General features: G+C 55.4%; 5 protein-coding genes across 5 annotated transcripts; 2 read left to right on the top strand and 3 right to left on the bottom strand.

The window, feature by feature from the left end:
• Positions 1-341: 341 nt before the first annotated feature.
• C8A04DRAFT_37854 (uncharacterized protein) lies at positions 342-1,697 on the bottom strand (the record flags this gene model as incomplete). The annotated part of the gene is made up of 1 exon (XM_062784026.1): positions 342-1,697. The coding sequence occupies one exon, from the start codon at positions 1,695-1,697 to the stop codon at positions 342-344; it is 1,356 nt and encodes a 451-aa protein (XP_062636353.1).
• A 1,385-nt stretch (positions 1,698-3,082) lies between these two features.
• C8A04DRAFT_12805 (uncharacterized protein) lies at positions 3,083-7,081 on the top strand (the record flags this gene model as incomplete). Its single annotated transcript, XM_062777467.1, has 3 exons — positions 3,083-5,183; positions 5,289-6,920; positions 6,978-7,081. The coding sequence occupies 3 exons, from the start codon at positions 3,083-3,085 to the stop codon at positions 7,079-7,081; spliced, it is 3,837 nt and encodes a 1,278-aa protein (XP_062636354.1).
• A 2,543-nt stretch (positions 7,082-9,624) lies between these two features.
• Positions 9,625-11,076, bottom strand: C8A04DRAFT_29385 (kinase-like domain-containing protein; the record flags this gene model as incomplete). The annotated part of the gene is made up of 2 exons (XM_062780992.1): positions 9,625-10,461; positions 10,513-11,076. 2 exons carry the CDS (start codon positions 11,074-11,076, stop codon positions 9,625-9,627), a joined length of 1,401 nt encoding a protein of 466 aa, XP_062636355.1.
• Positions 11,077-11,545: 469 nt separating this feature from the next.
• Positions 11,546-12,816, top strand: C8A04DRAFT_12771 (ribosomal protein S5 domain 2-type protein; the record flags this gene model as incomplete). The annotated part of the gene is made up of 2 exons (XM_062777453.1): positions 11,546-12,034; positions 12,097-12,816. The coding sequence occupies 2 exons, from the start codon at positions 11,546-11,548 to the stop codon at positions 12,814-12,816; spliced, it is 1,209 nt and encodes a 402-aa protein (XP_062636356.1).
• Positions 12,817-13,048: 232 nt separating this feature from the next.
• Positions 13,049-13,898, bottom strand: C8A04DRAFT_37857 (uncharacterized protein; the record flags this gene model as incomplete). The annotated part of the gene is made up of 2 exons (XM_062784027.1): positions 13,049-13,429; positions 13,497-13,898. 2 exons carry the CDS (start codon positions 13,896-13,898, stop codon positions 13,049-13,051), a joined length of 783 nt encoding a protein of 260 aa, XP_062636357.1.

Here is a 13,898-nt window from a genome sequence, read left to right on the forward strand (position 1 = left end):
ACTGTCTTTTTACACACCTCCTCCATGTTGTTGGCCGGCCGGGGGGTCTGCGGGAATTAACGAGATGGTTGGCTGACCGCCCTGCTTTGTGGTTTTGGGGAGAGGGATTAGGGTCGTGGGAAAGTGTGAAAGGTTATGAACTGTTGAGATGGGGATGATTCCGCAGCTGGGCTTGTATGGGCATCTTTTTTCTTTGGAACACAGCGGAAAGCGGTGCATTTACATATGTACCACCTATTCAAGCAGGGTTGCTACAACGCTATTGCGCCCAAGAGCCTGTTACATACCTCACCGGCATACATACCCATACAGAACTTGTTGTGCCAGGCGCCCGCCCAACCTCACAGCCCATTCCGCAGCTTCTGCAACTGACTGATCAACCCATACGCCCCCGCATACCCCTTCGCCTCAGCCTGCCCAGCTCCATCCGCATCACCACCACCATTCACTCTCCCAGCCCCATTGCTACCGTCATTCTTCCCACCCGATCCTGCCCTTCCACCACCATCCCGCCGCCCCCCAGCCTGCTGCTGCTGCTGCTGTTGCTCATTCGCCTCCCTCAACAACTCCCGATGCCGATCCTCCACCATCCTTGCCAAACTCTCGATAAACTTCGCCCGCCCCTTTTCCTCCGCCGTGCCCTTCCACACCAGAGCCAGATCTTTCAGCTCCTCTACCCGCCGTGCAGCGTCTTCGATGCCCTTGATGGGGTCCCCATCACCAGGTCCGTCCCCGCCCCCGTCACTACTACCAAGACCGAGAAGTAAACCCGCAACCTCATCCCGCAGTTTCTGCAGGACCTGCTGGCCCTTTTCTTCCGTGCTGTGGTTGTTGCCACCGGCGTCGGGGGCGGAGACGGACAGGAAGGAGGAGCTGACGGAGAGGGCGGAAGGGGGGAAGACGAATTCCATGGCGTCGCCGAAGGTTTTGATGACGGATTCAAGGCGGGCGCGGACGAGGGTCAGGGTGCGGAGTTGGGTTATGTAGGGGGGCTCGTTGGGTGCGGTGGGAGGGGTGGTGGTGGTGGTGGTTGTTGTTGGGTCTGCTGTTGCGGTATCCGTCGTTGTGCTGGGTTCTGTTGATCCTGAGGTTGTTGTTGTTGCTGCTGCGATTGCTGGTGGTTGCGGTGGAATAGATAGGATGGACGCACGCCGTTGATGCGTAGATGTGCCGTGGCTGTGGCCATCCGTTGCCGTTCTAGGCTCGGCAAAGGAGTCCTTGATACCGCCCGGGACAAACTTGGCGATGTCGTCTTCCAGTCCCTCCGTCAGAGTCTCAGCCAACCCGAGCGTCTCGCCTCGCAACAGCTCAACCTCGTAGGCTAACCGGCCGCCGCTCCGGAGGATCTCGTTGGTGAGTTCGGTCAGGGTGTTGGTCAACCGTGTGGTGTGGGCGTTGAGCTGGGAGAGCACGGTTTGGGTCTGGATAGAGAGCTCCGAGAGCGGAACCGGGGCTTGGCTGGAAGCCTGGCTTGCGGGCGTGCGGGATGAGGTTTGTAATGGCGGCAAAGTGGCGTTGAGATAGGAGGCGGGATCAAAGGAGGGGTTGAGGAAGTCCTGCAGGAAGGGGTCGGCGACGTGCTGTGACTGGGGCTGTATGGATCGTTTGGCCTGCTGTCGGGCATGTATGGCGATGTTCCTCGTTCCCGACGCGGCACTGCTTTGCCTACGCCGGGCCACTTTTGAGTCCCAAGACATGTCGGCGTGATGCCACTAGTTGGGTAGTGCGGAGTTTTGTTTTTACCGTGGTCCGGTGTTTGGGTCTGGAGAAGAGCTGAGACTCCGCAAATCACTTCTCTATGAGATGAACCCAAGATAGGAATTTGGATATCAATTTGAGGGGTGGTGCATCCCCAAATCTTTAAAACTGTTTCGATGTGGTGAGGTTGTTTTTGAGCCAAGTTGTGAGAGGTGTGGCACCATTGGTCTCTAACCGTGCCAGGTGCCCAAATCTTGGCCAGCTGTGGGCACTTGGTAGGCAGCGCGCCTGTTCCTATATCTAAATTAGGTAATTGAGGACGGACCCACTCAAGTCAACAACATCTCGTTCACAAAGCAACAAAGTTGCCCAAATGAAACATCCAACGGTTTCTCTGTTTCAATTTCCTCTTTGTATTGTGATGTAGAGGACCTGCGTTACTCAGTTGATTTACAATGCGTATGGATGGTTCTTTCCAGCTGCACCAAATGATAGGTAATTTACATTCTTTCGGTTTATGTGTAGGCATTGTTTGTCTTGTGCATGTTTGCATTATGTTCTGCCATTCGATGACGCTTGAACCGCAGATCAAAAGACAAAAGCCTACAGCATTAATTGGGGCCAAAAAATGCAGCTTCAAATGTAAAGGCCCAAGCCCCGGGCTTCTTTATTTTTGCACTGTGCTTTTGCCCGGGCTGAGAGAGGTCGAAGCACATGCATGTCAGTCGACTCAACCCCGCCATTGCTGCCTACTTTTCCTACAGTCACGGTGAGGAAGGTCCGCGCAATGCGTCAGTCAGAACGCACACACATTTTCCCCAGCTCGATCGGGCGGCGCTAAGGCTCTCTCTGGTTCTCGGTTTCCCCGGTCGATTAAAACCTACCAGCCTTATTGACTAGAGGGAGCCTTCCGATACTGAGCCTTGCCATTTCTACTTCTATCCTCAGCCCCGATTAGTCGGCTTTTTGTGAGGGCTGGCTTCCAACAAACCCCAGTCCCTCTTTATTTAGCGCCTGGCCAGCGCGGTTGTGTCAAGGTCTTCATATTCATGCCTTATTCTTTCACTTCTTGATGTGTAACTGGCGATGAACTCGGTTTCAATCCAAACACAAACAGGTCGATCACCTTGACAGCAGCGCATCGCCGCACCCTGTGAAGCCGGTCAGTTGGTTTCGTTTGTTAGGTAACCGACCACCTAATAACAAGCCCTCCAAAATAGCGACTACCTATTTTCCAATCGTCCGACTTTGCCAGAAAAGGTCCCCAAAACATTTTCAACAACTCCTACCTTAGTCGGCACATCCTTGCGGCAACAAGTTCACGGACGGATTTTCTCTTTCGATTTTCCGGGCCAAACGACCGTTACTTCAACACACCACGGCCATGGGGAAGAAGAAGTTTCTAGCCGATATTTCGGCTGCCTCGCAGAAAGTGGCGAGCGGCGCGATCGCAGGGGTGCGATCTATCACCAAAGGCGAATCGGATGATGAGATCGTGATTCAGTACCACCATGACGGCCTGCCACAAGACGTGCACATTCGAGTCTCGGCAGATGATCCCGGCGAGTACCCCGACGGGAACATGTTCAACGCCTCAACCGTCGATCCCGACGCGCCCAAGCCTGTGATCACCGGCATCAAGGCTACGGAGGGCTTCCTCTTTGGCAAGAGTGTCTACGAGGTTGTGATGGATCTAGCCGGTCGTCTGAACGAAGAGGTCGGGGATGTGACCGTGGATGACGATTTCGTCGAGGGAAACTCCGACGAGGACGATGACGATGTTTTCTCTGAGAGGGACAGCAAACAACGGGCGCCAAGACCGACCAAACAACTTGTCAACAAGTCGGCGGCCAGCCGGGGGGAGTTGCTGCAACGTATCCGACGCGATCTTCGTGCAGTCAAGGAAGCAGGTTACAAGGTGGGGTTTCTTGATGGCTTTGGCAAGGACAGTACTAAGGGAATCGTCTCCATCTCCATCCGTATGGACAAGCTTTGCCTGTCGGACGCCACCGTGGAGGCTTGGGACATCCAGCCCACCGACTATGCGGTTCTCCTGATCCGGTTTCCGACCTCGTACACCCCGCTAGACCAAGTTTTGGAACAACACGCCGCTCTCACGGAGGTGGAGTTCCGCATCGGCAAGTGCAAGAGGTACAAGCCGTCTCCAGGACAGGCTCTCCGGGCTTTTCTGGGGGTTAAGCAGCGCCCAGACGACGTAGACACTGGTCTAGCACCCGAAGATGCGGCTGATAGCGGCCCCGAGTTTGAGAAGCTGATTGTTTCTGCGTCGCTGGACTCGTTCATGTGCGAGAGCTTCGTAAACCTCTTAAAGACGCGACACAATTCGAAGGTCAGCTGGGAGACAGCGAACGAGATCGTCCTAGAAAGATTCGAGGGTGTCTTAGAAGCCGACTCTCGTTTGAATCTAGGAAAAGACAAGAATCAGTCCGATGACGAAGCTCAAGATCCCGCCTGCGCTACGGCGAGCCCCTACGCAGACGCCATGCGCCCAGGAAGCGACCCGGCCCAGGGCAGTCTCCCGCTCATTGCGATGCAGTTCGCGATGCAGTACTTTGTGAAATGCACCGACTACTGCCTGCGGTGCCACCGTCGGACCGAGGAGGACTTTGGGGCGCTGCGCCCTTACGTCTGCTCCAGCCCGCTATGTCTGTTTCAGTACATGACCATGGGGTTTGGTCCCTCGATCGAGCACGAGATCCTGACCGAGCCATACGTGGTCGATCTCTTGGTCAGCCTCTGCTACGCAGCGGCTCAGCCCGGCAAGCACATGTACAGGGCCAGCGCGTCCCTGACCGGCCAGGATATCAAACTCAGTCTCCGCACCCTCCCCGTCGGGCTTCACTTCAAGGTCCCGGACCTCGCCAACCACGCCGTCGTACCTCTCACAGCAAGACTCTCGCAGGACCAGGGGATGATCGTGTTCGAACCCGGCTGTGAGCAGAATCTCAAGCAGTTGGCGGCATCGAAATCGGCCTGGGTCGCCTTTCGAAAGGCGGGGACCGGGTGGACCAGCCATGCGGTTGTGCGCCAGGTCAACCTCGATGTGAGGTCGGTCACGGTGCAAGTGATGGCGGAGACCTCGTCGCACTGGAGCATCGGCTCGTGGGTGCGCGACCAAAGCACAATCTACGACCAATCCCTCGACGTGGTGGACGACAACGTGCAGGTCCTCGTCTACGATGTCGACTTCGATTCCCTCGAAGAAGGGATGAAGGGCATGGCGATACGTCACGTCCTCGACACACTTCCGCCTATTCTCACGCTCGCGCAGTGGCTGACCGACCACCCGCACCACACCCTCCGCTCCCTAGAGAACATCTCGCCAGCTGCGCTGTCGCTGCTTCGGTGGATCGTCTCGTCGAACCGGTCTTGTATTCTGCAAGTTGACCGCGGGCTGGAGCTTGCGAGCGCCAAAGCGGAAAGAAGCGCTTGGTCCCCTCCAGGCAGTGCCGCCGCGTTTCCCGGTCTTACCAGCCCCATCCCCAGTCAAACCAAGAACAATACTGGGGTTGTGGTGGACATGAAGGGAAATACCCACCTGGCAGGGCAGACAAATACGGAACAGACAGAAAAGAAAGACCAGACAACCAAACCAGGCCAGGAAGTAGGAGGAACTCTCAAGATGGCCGGCCGGGGCAGAAACCGGGAGCATGAACGTGTTCAAGGTATGGAGGGCTGGGCCCAGTTCAGGTTCGCGCAGGGCTCGCCCGACAAGGAGCAGCGCTTCAATCGGGAGCTGCAGGCGGTCGCCGCACGCAAGGGGACCCAGGAGAACCCGACCATCTTTGCGTGGCACGGCAGCAGCCTCAGCAATTGGCACAGCATTGTGCGGACCGGCCTGGACTATCAAGATACCGTGAACGGCCGCTCGTTTGGCAACGGCGTCTATTTCAGCTCCGCGTACGAGACTAGCCTAGGATACTGCTCCGGGGTCGGGCTCCCGTGGCCGAATTCCAACCTCGACATCACTACCTGCCTCGGCCTTAACGAGATCATTAACGCGCCCGAGGAGTTTGAATGTTCCTCCCCGCACTACGTGGTCGCGCAGCCCGACTGGCACCAGTGCCGGTACCTATTTGTACAAACTACCGCGGGGTGGCTCGCGTCGAACAAGAGCGCGATGATCGGGAAAACAACGCTGCGAAGCAAATCAGCAGCCGCTACTGCGGGCCAGACGCAGGCTCCAGTGACCGAGACAGGGACCGAGTACTATCCACAGGCGTCGGGGCGCGGTATTTTTGGCCCATCGCGCACCCCTCTACAGATCCCGTTGTCTTCGATTCCGCTCCGGACGGTCGGCCCCACGGCCGCGCTGACAGCCACGATGCCGTCGAAACTGCCTAAGCGGTCCGTGGATGATCTGGAGTCCAGCGACATCGAGTACGAAGAGGATGTGTCCCGTCTGCGGCCAGACCAAGAGCGTGACGATGAGCTCGCAAGTCCCCCTTCGAAGAAGGTATCCCGGGCCTCGACCTCAGACCCTATGGATGTGGAGGTCGCGGGCCAGGAATATGGGTATGTCGCTATAGATGATCACAACGGCCGGAAGACTGCTAACAACAAACCCACTCCCAGCGTCATAGGCAACGGCCCCCCCACGCCCTCAAGCATCGCACCCAACCGCGGCCTCACCGACTTCGAGCCCGGCACACTCAATCTCTCCACCATCACCCGCCTCCCCCCTCCAGCCTTCGCCAACGAGGCCGCCGCCATGGCCCTCAGCCGCGAACTCAGAACCCTCCAAAAGCTCCAACTCAAAACCCCGCTCCACGAGCTCGGCTGGTACATCGACTTCGACGAAATCACCAACCTCTTCCAATGGCTCGTCCAACTCCACAGCTTCGACCCCACCTTACCCCTCGCGCAGGACATGCGCGCCGCGGGCGTCACCTCTGTCGTGCTCGAGATCCGGTTCGGCCCGGATTTCCCCATCAGCCCTCCCTTTGTAAGGGTTGTTCGGCCGCGTTTCTTGCCGTTCATGAATGGTGGTGGGGGCCATGTCACGGCTGGCGGGGCCATGTGCATGGAATTGTTGACGGCGACGGGTTGGTCGGCTGTGAATACCATGGAGAGTGTCCTGTTGCAGGTGCGCATGGCGATGTGTGCTTTGGAGCCTAGGCCGGCGAGGTTGTTGGGGAGGTTTGCGGATCGGAATGGGACGGGTGGTGCTGTTAGTGCTTTTGCTTCGAGGATCCCTACTAGTCATGGTATGGGTGGTGGTGGTGGTGGTAGCTGGGGCGTTAGGGAGGGTCTGGGAGGGGATTATGGAGTGGGAGAGGCCATTGAGGCTTTTGAGAGAGCGGCGGCTACGCATGGGTGGACTGTGCCGGAGGGGTTTCGGAGGGTTGCGAATGGGTATTAGTTGGGGTTGCGGACTTGAGGTTGGCTCTATGCCCGTTTGTAGGTTAATCAAAACTCGGTTTTACTGACAAGGGCGGTACAGTGGGTCAGGGAAGGAAAAGGGAAGGAAGTCATGAACTTGACATGAATGGCCATGGACTGCGTAGCATCGCACTTGGGTTTGTCTGGACAGGACAAATGGACATGGGAATGAGCGACAAGTGGGCGGATCTTACCATAGCTTGTCCTTAGCCATGAACGAGAATGGGAAAGGGGTATGGACGGAAACGGGAACGGGGAAGGGAACAGGAATGGGCACAGATACCAATACCATACGGACAGATCATCACATGATAGCGGCGTTTGGGCTTGGGGATAGTTAGTGTACGGCGAAATTGAGGACTTGCTTGTTTGGTTTTTTACTTTCTTGTTCTGCTTTGCTTTGCCTCTCTAGTTTATGAGGGCGGAAGTGGTTCTTGAAACTGATAATGTGAGAGTGTTTATGAGCATGGGTGTGACTAACTCACTAGCAAGGTTGCTTGTTTTTTTTAAGTTCAGTGTCCGTCTTATCATGGCCGTCCAGCTATGAATTCGAGTAAAAATATGTGATACGTGGTAGGAAAGGTCAAGGGAAACCTGCTGGAACCAGTAATGGAAAAGGTCCTCCAACCATGATTGGAGAAAAAAAGAGGAAATAAGGAAAGAAGGAATGGAAACAGAAATATATTGTAGTAGGAATTGTACGGTCGTTCTGTGTGTATCCGGAACTTAGACTGGTCGTTTCGGCTAACGTTTTCCACCACTCTCATACTCTCAATAGTTGTAGGATTTAGCTTGCTCCTCTAGCCTGCGCACGCTCGAGATTGAATGGGGTTTTGAGTGTTTGAGATATGTATCATGGAGATTTGGTATAAACAGTAGGTAGTTAAGAGATTGGGAACTGATGAAGACACACTGAAATATACTCCTCCGTGAATGAGGATAGATAAATCCAATGAACATTCAAAAGTTTTGATAAGGTCTATGTGTACAATAGCCGTCTTCGAGATGTTGTGTACAGAGCTCAACGAGAATATGCTAGCCACTTAACAAGGCCAACCTCCAACAGACGAGCTATCAAGAGGCCATACCACGTTTCCTGCCCCAAAGGTACGAATCGATGGATGGATCAGGTTGAGGTGATCTCCTAACTAGGGAGATCTCAGAGGCCCTACTCGGTGATTCCTTCCCCTTGGCTAGGCTTTGAGTTTGAAGTTGTGCATCAGAGGAAGGAGCGAAGGAGCGAGCCTCACTGGTTCTTTTCATCCATATTATATCTACCTCAGACCAAACCGAGCCGAACCAACCTGAATCAAACCGAACCAAACCAGCCTGAACTATCCCGAGCCGGAACCATCTGAAATCAAAACAAGCATCACAACAACCCACCATCACATCTACCATCCCATCCACCATCGCCATTAGATTCAAACCCCGTCCTTCTCAAAATCAACCACAATCATCCCAAGACTAGACAATCCCAAGATATATCTAGCAGCAAGGTAGAGTCATCCCTACATCTCATCACTTATATTGTTGTCTGAACTTAATTAACCCTTTATCTCCCTTCAGATGAATGCCCCTTCCCGCCGAATTACCGACCTCCGGAAGGAGCAGCTGAGGAAGCAGCTGAAAAGAAGGGATGAGTTGCTGGAGAGATTGGAGAAGAAAAAAGATGTGATAAAAGGATACCGAGAAGGGGTGGAGGAGGGAAACACCGAGGGTATCATTCTCTCCACGGCTCAAGCCGTTCAAGAGAGCCGGGGGGTAGAAGCCCCGGCAAATGATAACAGCACTACGCTTGAGGATGTTGAGATGGCCATCCAACTCCTCTTCTGGAGATGTGAGAGGTTTGAGCAAGAGCTCCGAGATTTGGAGGAGTTTGCGCCTGGGGATGGGACGGAAACTGGTGGTAGGACGGAAGTAGTGGATGGGACGGAAGCTGAAGCCGGGCTAGAGATAGAGACGGGAGAAGGCGAGCAAGCTTGAGAGGGAGTTGGTTGATTACATCCATAATTGCTCGTAAACATTCTCACATTATCAATTTCGAACGACTTGCTTGGTTTTCTAAAAACAAAAACGTGGGTTATGACTTTTTCCACCACTACTTCTAGATGGCTGCCCCTTACATTTACTACTTCCTCATACTTTTTCTCCTCCTGTTTCTCTTTTATCGTTTTTCGTTTTGGAATTCATCGTTACCTTTGCGGTTTACTCCCATATATTTTCAGTTGAATTCGTAGTTGGAGGGCTGGCTGTGTCAACTGGCCATAATATATTATCCTTCAAACACAGAACCTTATTCAAGCTGGAACGTTTGTGGGCCGGAGGAGTAAGCCAGATACTACAATCAGTGAGAGGATGTGAAAGGCGGAAGGTACTGCGCAAAACGACCAGTCTAAGCTCCGGGTAACTATATCTAGAACGACCCTACAATTACGGTTTAACAGGGCTTGTTTCCATTCAATTTTGTTCGGGTTGTGGAGTAACCTCAACTTTGCCTTCAACTGTGTTTGCTGAAGCATTCTATGACATCCCCTCCTTCTCGAGCTCGGCCTGGTAGGCCTTCACGTCCACAGCCTTTGTAACCGGCTCTTTCCGCGCTGGGTCCTCCTGGATAAAAGCGTCGACTCGCCCCCGCAGACCTCGTAACCTCCCTGGAGCCTTGATTCCAATACACCGGTACGCGAACCAGTCCATAGCGGTCCAGTATTCCATGGCCTGGGCGACAATGAACCCGCTGTCCTTTTTTCGCTCGGTCCACTCGTCAGCCAGAAGTTCGTTTCCAAATTTCTCCTTTTCCTGAGTCCGGAGGATGGCTAGGAACTCGTCGAAAACTTGGATGTATTCGTAGTACTGAGATCCTAAGCACAGAGTCTTGAAGTGCATGGTGTTGAGCCACAAAGGCGGATAAACTAGCTGGACGGGGACAACACGGCTCCATTCCCAATCCAGAACCGACACAACATTCATGTCGTCGTCGAGAACCAGGTTGAAGATCTCTAAATCGCCGTGGATGAGCACGAAAGGTCCTTGGTCTAGGCTGCGGTCGAGCCAGCCATGGGCGTGCTCACGGAACACGTGCAGGTGGTAGAGAAACTCCTCGGCTTGCGCTTCGGTCTCTATCGCGCTACGGCTTTTGAGGAACCCGTTGTGGGCTAGATCGAGCAGGAGCTCGGCGTACTCGTTGGCTGAGTAAAGTGGTGGGTTACCCGGACCGGAGTGGGATTGGATGACATCGAAAGGGGCTGAGTTCTCTAGATGCTGTATGTTGATGTCGGTGGTGAAGATCCCCTTGCCAACCTTTGTGGTCTCCCCGTCTTTGACGAGCCTGCCAATGGCAGGGAACTCGAGGCGCCGCAGCTGGATGTAAATATCGGCTAGGGAGGCAAAGAGACGATTGCGCTACTCGACGGCGAGGCCCCTGAACTGCTTGTAGTCCAGCTTTTGGCCGTCAATGTACTCTAAGATGAGAAAAGAAGGAAACGGCGCGGGGCCGTCTCCCAAAGCGGCGAAGTGAACCTTGGGAATCGGAATGGTGGCCTTTGCTGCTAAGAGCCGCATCACAGCAACCTCAGTCTCCAGCTTGTCCGCTGGGTCTATGGCCAGGATTGGGCGTAATGGCACGCGCACAACCCATCGGTCCCCATTGGCAAACTCGACAAAGTAACAGACGTTGAAGCTGCCGCGGATCAAAGGCTTGAAGAGCACACAGCTGTCGTTGCCGTGGTAGGAGGACGCAAGACGGCGGATGTCTTCCTCCTTGATCGATTCGACAATCACATCGCGCTCCCGGTGTATGCGGGCCCGGACAACAACATCGCGGTAGCCGTGCTGTTTCTTCGCTGGAGCGGCTGCCTTGGCGGCTTGGGCCTTTTCCAGGTCGGCAACGGCATCCCGCCACCACTCAGAGGATGTTTTGCCTCCATATAGGGCCTCTAGGGAACTGATATACTCTCGCTCTGGTGGGCTGGACATGATCAGTCAATCAGAGAGGTTGGCGGCTGCCCTGGAGAAACCCTCCGAAGATTTCTTTGGGCAGGTGGGGTGGGGGAACCATTTTGATACCTGAGAATAGCACGGACTCATGCTGTCAGTTGATCTGTTAATCGCACACTGTACGGAGGTCGTTCTCGTCATGTTTACATAATTACCTATTTGGGGCCGTTGCCGAGCGCGCGCGGCTGCCGGCGCTTATTACCCCACATCATCCTCGCGCTAATGCTTAACTAGCCGCGCCCCGCCAAAATTTTAGCATGCTGCTGAAAACGGGCAAGTCTTGAACTGTAAACAAAACTCCCGAGCAACAGGATCTCGTCGTGGCTTTCCGTCCCGCAAACCGAGCAATTGGCGGGGTTTGAGATCATTCGACAAACAAAATCCTTGACTCAAAAAGGGGAAGGACACGGAACAAACGCGCAAATAAAAAAACACCAACACATTCACCATGGCGTCGAGCCAACACGTCCTCCTCTCCCCCGCCGAGCTGGCCTACCTGCACGCCTCACTCTCACTAATCCCGCCCATCCGCCCCGACGGCCGCTCACCGACCCAATTCCGCCCGCTCGTCGCCGAAACCGGCATCCTCCCGGGCACCAACGGCAGCGCCCGGATCTGCTTCGCCGACGGCACCGAGGCCATCGTCGGCGTCAAGGCTGAGGTGGAAAGGACGGCGCTGCGGCCTGGGGAGGATACGATTTATCTTGAGGAGGGGGGTCTTGAAGGGGGGGATGATGGAGAGGAGGGGAGCTCAGAGGATAAGCGGAAAGGGGATGCGTCGTGGGTTGAGATGACAGTTGAGATACCCGGGTTAAGGGACGACGACTCCGGGACGGCGTTCTTGTCGGCTATGCTGAGTGAGGCGTTACTTGCGGATGGGGAGTTTGCTAGGCGGTTGTGGATTAACAGGCGGTTTCACTGGAAGTTGTATCTCGACGTATGTTCTCTTCCCAGTCTTGATGTTTCTTGCCAGACAAATACTAACCCAACCAAACCCAGATCATCCTCATCTCCCCACCACTCTCTTACCCTCTCCCCTTACTCTCCCTCACCACCCATCTCGCCCTCCTCTCCACCCGCCTCCCACGCCTCAAATCCGAAGGCGACGAGGACCCTTTCTTCGACGACGACTGGGCCGCCGCACCCTACCTCTTCCCGCGCAGCAGCGAGACCTCCGCCCACACCACGACTAGCACTACCAGTACCAGCACCCGCCCACCAATAACCCTCCTCGTCATGGCCGTCGCAAACAACATCATCTTCGACCCATCCAAAGAAGAACTCGCCGTCGCCGACGCCGCCCTGGCCGTGTCCGTGACCAGCACGTCGAGTCACACTACTACCGCGGACGCCGACCCAATAAGACAAGCACAAGCACAAGAACAAGAAGAAAAAGAAGGACGTAACCTCCGCCTACTATCCATCCGCACCATCGATCCCCCTTCACGGCTGACCCCGCCTGGCGTGGCGAATGCTGCTAATGCGGCGTATGGTGCGAGTCTTGGGGCGTCGGGACAGCAGCCGCAGCAGCAGCAGCAAAAGTCGACAGCGGTGGTGCCAGTGATGGCTAGTGAGACGGAGGCGGTGGAGGGCGTGTGGAGGCCGCCGCGGGGCGGGGCTAAGAGGGCGGTGTTGGGGGCGTTGGTGCAGAAGGTGTTGGAAGGGGGTGGGGTTGTGGATGAGGTGCTGGATGCTTTGGAGGGGGTTGATTTGGGGTAGGGTGTTACTGTCATGGTGTATGGGAGGTGGAAGGAGCGAAGGAAGGTCTTTGAAGAGGTGTTGGATGTGAGGGGACTTGGAATTTTGTTGTTTTTTACTTCAGGCCGGGATTGGAACTAAGTCCTGACATCCTACACCTCTGTACACACTCAGCCATTTACTATACAACCCGGAATACAACCCGGAGTCCTGTACATGCACCTCACCCCCAACCAAGCTATCAACCCCCAATTCAAAAGATACCCAACCACTTCCTCCTCGTCTCCTTCCCCCCTTCTTGCACCACCATATCCCCTTCCCCCTGCCCCTGCACAGGTTCCCCATCCCTCCGAATCTTCGCCATCGGCTGATTAAACAGCCCCATCTCCTCCGGCAACCCATGCGCACGCCGATACGCCGCCCGCTTGCCCACATCATCCACGCTGCGCTGGCGCTTCTCATAGATCCGCTCGGCTTTATGGCCCTCGTGTAGCCGTGTCACCTCGGCTAGCATCTGGATTGAGGAGATTGGGTGCCAAATGTAGTCGGTTGCTGCGGGGAGCATGTGGGCGAAGGGGGAGGAGCGCTGGAAGTTGATTGCGAAGGTGTAGATTGACAGGCCGGTGAGGGTGCCCTAAGGATATGAATTAGCCAAAAAGTACAGTGGTGTGTATTGGTGGTAAAGGGTGTGTGGGACATACGACGGTGATAACAACATGGATCCAGCGGTTGTTCAAGAACCAGTGGGCAATCGAGTTGCGAGGCGGGGGCAGGCCTGGGTAGTCGCGGCTGGCTTGGGCCTTGGCCTCCTGGTAGTTGAGCTCGCCGCCGTAGTGTCGTGGGGGTGTCCCCCTGGGTAGCCGGGAGCCGTGCGAGGGCGGGTTGAAGCGTTCCGGCTTCGCTAGTGTGTTGGCCTTGTCGTTGCTGCTGCTATCGCTGCTGCTGCTGCTAGCTAGGCGGAGGAAGATGCGGTTCGGAGTGGGAGAGGACGACGGGGTGCGTGACCGGACCCGGGCCGGGAGCGGGACCCGGACTGCCCGCCGCCAGATCAGGCCGGACTGGGGGAGCAGGAAGCGGGGGATTGAGGTTGTTGTTGAGGCCAT

This window comes from Dichotomopilus funicola, assembly GCF_033296635.1.
Source record: "Dichotomopilus funicola strain CBS 141.50 unplaced genomic scaffold C8A04scaffold_38, whole genome shotgun sequence".
In the NCBI taxonomy this organism is placed as follows: domain Eukaryota; kingdom Fungi; phylum Ascomycota; class Sordariomycetes; order Sordariales; family Chaetomiaceae; genus Dichotomopilus; species Dichotomopilus funicola.